Here is a 10,083-nt window from a genome sequence, read left to right as displayed (position 1 = left end):
CCGCCCCGCCCCGTTGTAGGTGAGACTTGGCGGGGGGGGGGGGGGGCTGGGGACTTTAAAAATTAAAAAAAATATTATTTTTACATTTACTTTATTTAATATTATTTTTCAAAACTGTGCGGGTTTTTTTTTTTTCTTACTATACTTTAATTGCTATCACTTGCAAGCTCCCCATGTGATAGCAGATTGGTGGTGACAGGTACTCTTTAAGGTGATGCTGGGGGTCCAAAAGACCCCCAGTGTCACCTGTCACACTCTAAATAAGCTATTGAAGTGCAGAGCCCCAACAATGATAGCTATGGGACCGGAAGTGATGTAATCTGCATCGCTCCCGATCCCATAGTGCGGGAAGGAGAGCGGTGAACGGACGTTCGCCGCTCTCCTCCCCAGCTTCCCACCGACACCCAAGATGCCAGTCCCTGTAGGAGGGGCAGCGGATCCCAGGAAACACGGTGGGGGTGTCGAGCTGGGGGGATTGATTTGCCAGAATCGCTTCTATTGTAAAGCCGATAGTCGGGTGTACAAATGTAAACAGAGTCCTGGTGGTCTGTTTAAATGGCCCACTGCCAGTGGCGTACTATGTACGCCGCTGGTCGTGAGGGAGTTAAACTTGTCTACCTACTGCTTATGACCATTATGCATGTCCTAGTGAGATGAAAACTCCTGCTGCAGCTCACTTCACCTGAGTTGACAAGCTGATCCATTAATTTACAGTAATGTGAAAAAGTGAGTTCACCTCATGGAAATTGTTGTCTTGTTTTCACATATTTAAACAGACGAATGTCAGCTCTTCATTCATACAGTGCTTACAGGTAAACACAAGACAATATGCCTTTTCATCAGTTATTCAACAAAAATATCAATGATGTAATGGTTTACTCATGAAAAGGTAAGTACACTCTTGACTTCACAAGCTGGTTTTGCCCCTGTAGCAGAAATTACTTTTTTGGGGCGTTTTTGAAAACTTCCCGCCAGTGGGTACATTGCATGAACAGCCTGTTTTGATTTTCCCCACAACATTTTAATGAGATTAAAATAAGGGCTTTGACTAAGGCAGTCCATGATACTCCATTACGTCTTCTTGAGGCATTGCATCACCCACATTTTGTGGACAAACAACTCTATATTTGATTCATCCATCCACAGCACTTGGTTCAGAAGGACGGATCTTTGCCTATATGTTTAATAGCAAGTTGTAACCTTGCTCTAATGTTCTTCTTGGACAGCAAATACCTTTTCCTGGCACAGCTCCCATGCAGATTGAATTGGTGCTGATTGTAGATGCATGCATGTTAACACCAACTGTTACAAGAGTTACCTGCAGATCCCGTGATAACATTTTGGGGTTCTTGGGTTGACAAGGGCACAAATTAGCCTTTTTTACAGGTTTTTTGATGGCTAAAGATTCAAATTAAATTCTTTGACTTGGGTGAGCATTTGATGCTTAAGTAGTAAACACAGAAGTAATCCGACAATTCTCTTGGGACCTGGGGATTAGTCTTGGCAGGGCATTTTTGGCCAATTCAGCTCTGCAGCAACAGATCTCCTTTAATAGTGATCAGTTGTTGGCTGCAATAGTACTGCAGGGAGAGGCTGTACAGTTCATATGACGTTACATCCCTTCCAGTGTAAATACAGAATTATAGTCTATACATCCGCATGAGTAGCCGCTATGCCAGCGGCGTTCTGAAACTGAAGTGGATCACAATTACACTATTTCAATTTTGTGCAATTTGTTCAGTTATATCACTGTAGTCTCTGTTTGAATGAAGATCCAATGTTTCTCTGTAAATAGTGAACAAGGCATATTATGAGTTCTGATTTTACTTGCTTCATCGTCGGAGACTAAGAGAGAGTTAACATAACATACAACTAGCATTTTTAGGAAGTCGGCAGTGACGGCCCTTCTGTTTCTTTCATGAGAATGTATGAATTTTCACCTGGCTCAGGTGCGCATTTTCTTGTAAAGACATTAAAAGTTCCCCAATTAGGCTCCAAAGAGTGGCTTTTAACTGTTGGTATATTTATTGTCTCTTTGTGTACGTTACAGGTATCTCCTGCACAGCCCACTCCAAGCACAGGGGGTAGACGAAGGAGAGCAACAGATGAAGATCCAGATGAACGCCGACAGCGCTTCCTAGAGAGAAACAGAGCAGCTGCATCCCGTTGCCGACAGAAGCGTAAAGTTTGGGTGTGCTCTTTGGAGAAGAAGGCAGAAGAACTTAATAGTCAGAATTGTCACCTAAGTGTAAGTCTGGAAAGGAGCCGAGTTCACTGCTATTGTATGTACTGTTTAGTCTTTGTGGCAGAGTGTCTGCAATGTAATAACATTGTGTTTCCACCTGTAGAATGAGGTGACTATTCTGCGAAATGAGGTAGCCCAACTAAAGCAGCTGCTTTTGGCACACAAGGATTGTCCCGTAACTGCCCTGCAAAAGAAGAATCAGGTGTATCTTGGTGAGTATGGCACCAAATGCTTTCTCCCACCCTTAATAAATTATTTGACATTTACTAAAGTAACAAATTATTTCTGATATGTAGGCATGCATTCAAAGAAATAGGTTGCTGTGGCCATTCGGATTGACATTGACTTTGTAATGCTGATGCACTAATTTAGACCTCTCAAGCACTTCTGTGCTGCTCCTTCCTCTATCGCATCTGGCAAAACAAAAAAAATTCCTCTGGGTATGGGGGAATATCCACTCTTGATGCAGTGCTCTGGCTTGGTGGCCAAGCTCTAGGCCAAAGCAATGTCACATGACAGAAGGGATGACATCACCACTGCCTCTAGTTTGCAACACCTGACAATGGGTATTTTGATGGCAGCTGTGATACATTAAGGTGTTGCCCCGAATCTCTGGAGAGGTGAGTATCAATGAGTTGAGGGCTGCTAAATACAGACCTAGTCACTTTGCCCTTAATGGGAATGTGGGGAGTTGCATTTTTTTATGTCACACAGTTTTAGCCCAACTGTATATACCCATATTCTCAGTAGAAAATACTCTGTAATTAATGTTAGTGCACACAAATACAGTATAAAACCTGGTCTCCATCATTAAAAAAAAAAGCAGGCCTAGAATGGCAGTTTCCATATCTCTATGCTCTCAGGTTCACGTTAAAGGAAACTTGTTCTGAGAAAAAATAGAGGCTGACAAAGCTGATACCTCCTTCTGAAAATGCTAGTCAACTGGCAGTCTTCCTGATGGAGTGGATTCAACTCTCAGCCCTCGTTCACACCTGAACGTTTTGTAGCGCGTTCTACGCTCGACGAACGCTCTACAAAACGCTCAAAAATATTAATCCCATTGTATTCAATGGTCTCGTTCCCACCTTGGCGTATTTCCGCCCGTCCCTAACGCGCTACAAAACGGCCCACGCCTGAAAAGGTACATGTACTACTTTGGGCCGTTTTGTTTGCGCGTTTCCATTGGGATACAGCCAAGTAGCCTTCGGAAACGCGCGTTTGTCGCACAACTTTTTTAAAGTTGACAGACGCGTGACAGACGCGCATATGCAATACGCCTAGGTGTGAACGAGACCTCAGAGGCACTTGCCTAAAACAAGTTGCAGATAAGGAGTACTGACATATTTCAACACAGCTGCAAGTGGCCAGCAGATGGTGCATCTCAGCCATGCTTGTTTCAAGTCAGTGACCCCTAAAGTAATGAAGCCAGTGGCAGCTAGGCAACTAGTATTTTTAAAAGGAGGTTACCAACAACTGAACCCCATTTCTTAATCATTCATTAAGCTACAGAGAGTAGAAGTAATTCTGAGACAACTGGGTTATGTTGCTACTCACAGGAAATGAGCAACACTGTTAGTCATCCAGGTATAACCCTCCTACTCCCATCATACTTCAGTGTTTTGTTAGTGTTGTAGAAGAATGGACATCTTCACTCCACTGAAAAAAGCAAACCCCTTTCAGTAGACTTTTTCTCCATTTTAGCAAGGGCTTGTTTCTTCAATATTTCTTTAATATCTTAGCCAGTAAAGCAAAGTTCCACTTTTTCCTGTCAAGGTGCACGCCACTAGACCAGTTAGTGCCTCTTGAGCTTTTCAGCATCAGGAATTTGTTTCTCAGATTTTCAAGGCTGCCTGCCCCTCTGTTGGACATCCCATCTGCCTCAGAATTACTTCTACCTTGTGTTCTTTAATGAAAACAGGATTTTTGACTTCCCGTAAAATCCTTTATGTAGTTTGTCTCCTCCTCCTACAAGGCCATAAGGTAGCTACCCGCTTCCAGTTTTTTCCTTCTGTATTTTTGACAATCCATCTAAGAATGCGGCACCATCATTTTGCTCTCTTATGGTCACAGCACTAGTTCAGAGCTAAGAACTCTGATGGGGAGATCTCAGCAGAAATATAAAAAGCCAGCAACCATGCAAAGGTGAAATTGCAGCTTTGGGAAGTGCTCGACTTTAAAAGCTTTGGGAGAAACTCTTGTCCACGGTGTACTTGAAGGAAAGTAAGGAGCAGTTTATTACAAGGTGATTTTAAATAATGTGATGTTGTAAACCCTCAAAAGATTGCATAGCTCCTCCACAGTACACAAACGGGGAATCCGGGTGCTCATCGGTTAGAGCTCGTCCACACTCCTGCATTAGCTTCCATCAAAATAGTAGCACATCCAGCCGCACTCTATATGTCGCTGGAAACATCATTTATTAGAGGTAAACAACAAAAAATAGAGATAGATGGGGCTTTTAAGGTGTCAAAGAATGCAATTAAGGATAATATAACATAATAATGACAAAATTACATAAAAAAATAACATGTATTTATTAAAAGATTACATGATCCACATGATACAAAATATATACCCACTAGCATCCATGATCAAACAGCGTAAAACCTTCCTGGATACAAGCATGATTGATACAATAATTTTATTTTAACATCAATTTCCTTATAATAAATCATTTTATAAATAGTCATAATCAGAGTAGGATATACTGCGAGTCTGTACTGCGTCCAGCCTTCTATGCATTTCGCCGAAGCTTCATCAGGAAGATGGAGGTAACATAAATACCATAAGTGGGACATTAGTGGTGAGTGGATGCACACTGCCGGGGAATCATCCCCAGAAACAGTCAAGGACAACAGAGAGGCTAGAGAGAAGACGACGGCGATCAGATATAAGAAGCGCAATATCTGCCTCAGCTTACGCATCAAAACGCCAGCTGCATACGTCACGCCGATGTTGGACGGTGTGTGTCAGTGCAGCGGGAATCTTTACAGAGAGAAGGGAGTCATGGCTGGGATCGATTAGGGAAGCTGGCGTTTTGATCCACTCACCACTAATGTCCCACTTATGGTATTTATGTTACCTCCATCTTCCTGATGAAGCTTCAGCGAAATGCATAGAAGACTGGACGCAGTACAGACTTGCAGTATATCCTACTCTGATTATGACTAGAGCTGCAACAACGATTCGATTTAGTCGATTATTCGGCTATCTATTACCTTGCCTGTTCGCGGCTCCACACTCAAGCCCCGCGCGCAGCGCACGCTACGCCCACCAAACGCGCACGCCGCGGCGGCCCAGCTCCCGGCTCTCCTCCAATCCCGGCGCTCCTCACATCTAGCCGGGCCGATCACATGACGGGTGCCGGGGATGTGAGCACGACGGGTGTCAGCCGGGGGACGGAGACTATGGCTGGGGACGAGCCGGCATCCAGGCTAAACCTTTCAGCAGAAGACATGGAGGGAATGTTCAGACAGTAAGTGCCCCACCCTCCCCGGAGCCTGGGACCCAACACTGTGCACCCCAACCCACCATCATACCCATCCTCTGCACCCCAACCCACCATCATAGTCATCCTCTGCACCCCAATCCACCATTATACCCATCCTAGTCCAGGGAGGTTTTATGCTGTTTGATCATGGATGCTAGTGGGTATATATTTTTTATCATGTGGATCATGTAATCTTTTAATGTTAAATGTTAAACATGTTAACATGTTTGATGTTAAATCTTTTTAAATGTTATTTTATTATGTAATTTTGTCATTATTATGTTATATTATCCTTAATTGCATTCTTTGACACCTTAAAAGCCCCATCTATCTCTATTTTTTGTTGTTTACCTATATTAGGGGTGTGGTGTCCTTGTTCATGTAGTGATTCAAAACCTTTTGTTTCATTTATTAAAGATCACACAGTTACACAAAGTCCTGCCTCCTGTCCGTCCTGCTAACGTGTTTCACCCAATCCTGGTCTTAATTGTAGAGTTGCACGATTAAGCCCAGGATTGGGTGAAATGCGCTAGAAGGGCGGGACTTTATGTATCTTTGTGATCTTTAATAAAATAAGTTTTAGCAACATATGTAGTGCGGTTGGATATTTTATTGTTTTGCCCGCAATTAATGTGATGTTAGAGAGACTGTCGTTTGGCCCATCCAAGGCAAAGTGACAAAGTTTGAAAATAGGCCGTCTCCCAGGCAGTTATATTTACCGAACCATGCTGCCACTCTGCCTCCCCACACTGTTTGAGTCCTAGCTAAAAGAGCAGGGTTTCCGAGTATGAGGGAGCACATGATCTCCCCCATGTGACAGTGCTCAGACTTGAGCAGTCAATTACCAGGCCTGAACCCTGTCATGCAAAAAGCAAACGGAGCGCTACCTCCATCTGTTACAAATGTACTCACAAGTGTACGTTGAACAGAGCGCAGTAATGTGCATGGACTGCTCTCACAAAGGAACCTTTAAAATTGGACTGTTATGTGCATGGGTACTTCATGTCTTTCCCCTGTTTAAGCTCTGGCACTAGCCAACACCGACTCTTAAGGTGCCCATACACCTTACGACCATCGCAAGACTTTTGTCTAGCGATGGTCGTACGCTTATTGAAAGCTCGTACAATCTGCCCACCTTGGACGGGCAGATCGTACTTGCCATCATCGAAAGCCCGCCCGCTGAGGGGCGGGCTTACGATGACCGCAATGCAGAACGGGCAGTGTGCGCGGGCCCACATCGGCCCGTTCCGCAGCTATCAGACGAGCAGGCTAGAAACCCGCCGACAATCGTACGATTCTCGGCGGGTTTTCGAGCATGCTGGTTCGACAAAAGACGTGCGACCGTACAGTAGAAACGGTCGCACGCCTTCCATACACTGTACGATTCTCGTACGATCGCGGGATTTCCCGCGATTCTCGTACGAGTATCGTACAGTGTATGGGCACCTTTAGACAGGCTGGTATGCTGAATCCATATGAGGGGTACTAACTGCACATGCTGTCCCTTTGCCATGATTAGGCATAGTGACTGTGTCTCTTTAAAGTATCCATAAGCATCAATTATGTTTTGAAACCTGTGCAGTATGCAAGGTACATTCATTGTTTTATTTTTATTTGTTGTAGGTGCTATATTGTAAGAACTCTTTAACTTGCTTTCTTCCAGAAAACCTAAATGATGGCTGTGATGGAACAGGCTCCCCAGGCCCAGTCAGCCAGCACAGTTCATTGTCCTCTGCCTCTCCTAATGGTCTGCGTTCTCCAGCTGAACACATGGCTACATCAGTGCTCACACAGATGGCCAGCCAAAGGACAGACGGCCACAGTCAGATCCTACAGTCACATGTCATCATGTCTCCACAGTCGCAGGCGGCCAGCAGATGATGTATCTCAGCCACTGGACCTAGAACTAACCAATGGGATGCCTCAGCCCCAGAGACTGAGCATAATAACTAAGCCCCATTACAGAAGGGGTGGATATGGATTATAAATATATATACATATATATATTTGTTTTTAAAGTTCGGTAAAGGGTGTTTCGGAAGCTTTTTTTTTTTAGTCCACAGATACCAAGTGATTAAAGCACTAACGTTGAAAACTCATCAGGTCAAATCACTAACACCATCATACGTACAAGAACAGTATGGGCTTCATGCACTAACAGACATGGACACACACCCTACCGCACACAATGCAGCCTATGCAGTAAACCTTACTAAGGTTTACTATTACAGTGCCAGTGGATGAGTTCTTCCTCAGTGCTCCTTGTCTGAGCACTCTGCCTCCTCTCTCCTGGCTAATTATTGTAGCCCTTTTATTATAAAAACTCCTTACATATTTCCTTTTTGATTCTTACTTTTTTGGGAAAAGGCAGTGCCATCCAATTCTTATCTGTCCATGGCATTTCATTGTTGCTGGAAACTCACTAGTGCATTAGAGAAAAAATGGCCTTCTTGCTCTGTTGCCTTCCAGACTGTTCACTTTACGCACCCGTGTTGGATAAAGAACCCAGAAATCTTGTTCCGAGTCCTAAAATAGGCCTGGGGCTGGAGGGACCTGAGACACAGTGTGAACAAGAACTTCAGGGAGAAGCTTTCCTTTCTCCAACTGCGGGAGGAGACCCAGGAACAATAATAGAACTGCCCGAGCAGCCGAGTGATCAAAGTTGTGAATGGTTGTATCTCCAGCAAAGCAGCAACTGAAGGATGAAAAAAGATCCCCGTGTCTTCCACGGCTTCTTCGATGCTGCTGGTATGCTTTAAACCCGAGGCTTGGGTCTTTTGCAGCCTGGTTCAACACTAAATATAACCAGCCACGTAAACCTCTTCAGAGCCTTATTTCAGTCTTCCAGCAATCCTTGTCTAACAAGTGACTTGTAAACGCCAGTGTAAGATGCCTGTGGCATGGAGGCTCCCTGTTGAGAGTTGTTGAAGATCTAGCTGTGTCAAGACTGTGGTGGAGAATTGAAGTCAATTATATAGAAGTGACTTCTTCCTCTATGTACTATCCATACTTTGTTCAAGAGATGCCTTGAAATGTGGTGTCCCCTTGGCAATGGCCTTTTTTTATTGCCCAGTGAAACGGCCAGAAGAAGCTTCTCAGTGTCGATTAGAGGGCTGAATATATGTGCCTCTTACATTGTTCTCTGTAGTCTTTTTTTGAAGATCAAGTCCGTGCATCAACTACAGTACTTTGATTGCTTTTGCTTAAAGCTCTTTCAGGTATTGTTCTATGCAGTGATATAGAACTGATAGGCATGACTCCCTTCCTTCCATACTACAGTATGGCATGCTACATGGCGACTTTTCTTGTAGACTTCATTATGCTTTAATACATTTACAGAGCATTGCGGGATATGTCCAATTCAAGAGTTCACAAAGCAACGTTAACAGTTGTGTCATCTGAACATTTTGCTCAGTCAAGAGGTTTACAATGTTATGTGGAGCGAAGCATTGATAATGAGACCAGGGCTTGTCGGTAACCTCCCCTGCAGTACAGTGTGATCAAGTTCTGTGAAAGAGGGGACAATTGTTTCCAATGGCTGACCATCTCATTTGCTTTTGTAAGCATTGCAGTTCTTGAAACAGGCACACAATGTACTAATCAAGTTGGGACACACTACACTGTCACCCTTATTTACAAGTAAATTCATATGTTTATTTTGTGATTGAAAAGAACTGATGATATAACAAAAATGGCTATAGATGAAATGGTGTAATTTGTGTTGAGGGCTTCTCCATGCAGCTGCACATATCTTGTATTGCCAGTTCATTTTTCACTTGAAACAAATACAAGCTTTCTGTTAGCAACTGCTTTCATGGCACAGTAAATAAACCAGCCCTGCTTACTACTGATTCTTGTGCTTGCCATATCAGCTGTGTGTCGGCTGAAAATGGATAATCACAAAACAGTAATAAGGGAAGGAGCTCTGTGAGCTGCTACTTTGTCAAGGGATCACTTGCACCTTTTTTTTTTTTTTTAACAAAGTACTTAAATGCAAGAAAACAAATCTGCCTGGTGAATAGACACTTTAATGTCCCTCCTCAGGGTAGCAAAGGGGTTAAAGCAACACTCTCCCTAAAGTAAGGAACTATGTTTACGATGTAGCTTTTAGAATTAAGCGTTTTTCAGCAAGTTCTACTTTTCACCTTTTTAAGCAGTCAATGACTACATACATTGCTGTTTGCCTTAATAACACAGGTAATATATGGAGATCCCTTGCCATTAGCAAACCAGTCATTAAAGCCCCCATGTTGCTTTTTAAATATGTAGATATGTTAAATTTTTTCATTTCCTTGACATTTTATGTGACAACGTATATTTTTTATTGACCGAAACTAAAAATAAATCT

At 43.3% G+C, this 10,083-nt stretch overlaps 1 protein-coding gene across 1 annotated transcript in view; it reads left to right on the top strand.

The window, feature by feature from the left end:
* The window catches only part of ATF7 (activating transcription factor 7), a 108,664-nt gene extending 100,753 nt beyond the window's left edge, over window positions 1-7,911 (top strand). The window contains exons 10-12 of the mRNA XM_018556216.1: window positions 2,051-2,248; window positions 2,349-2,457; window positions 7,399-7,911. Coding sequence (XP_018411718.1) covers window positions 2,051-2,248; window positions 2,349-2,457; window positions 7,399-7,616 — 525 coding nt within the window. The 3' untranslated portion in view covers window positions 7,617-7,911. The remainder of the gene's footprint in view (window positions 1-2,050; window positions 2,249-2,348; window positions 2,458-7,398) is intronic.
* Window positions 7,912-10,083: the final 2,172 nt, after the last annotated feature.

Source organism: Nanorana parkeri, unplaced genomic scaffold (genome assembly GCF_000935625.1).
Source record: "Nanorana parkeri isolate BGI_ZX_2015 unplaced genomic scaffold, ASM93562v1 scaffold228, whole genome shotgun sequence".
NCBI lineage: Eukaryota > Metazoa > Chordata > Amphibia > Anura > Dicroglossidae > Nanorana > Nanorana parkeri.
Note: the sequence above shows the minus strand (reverse complement) of the source record. Positions and strands in the feature narration are given on the sequence as shown.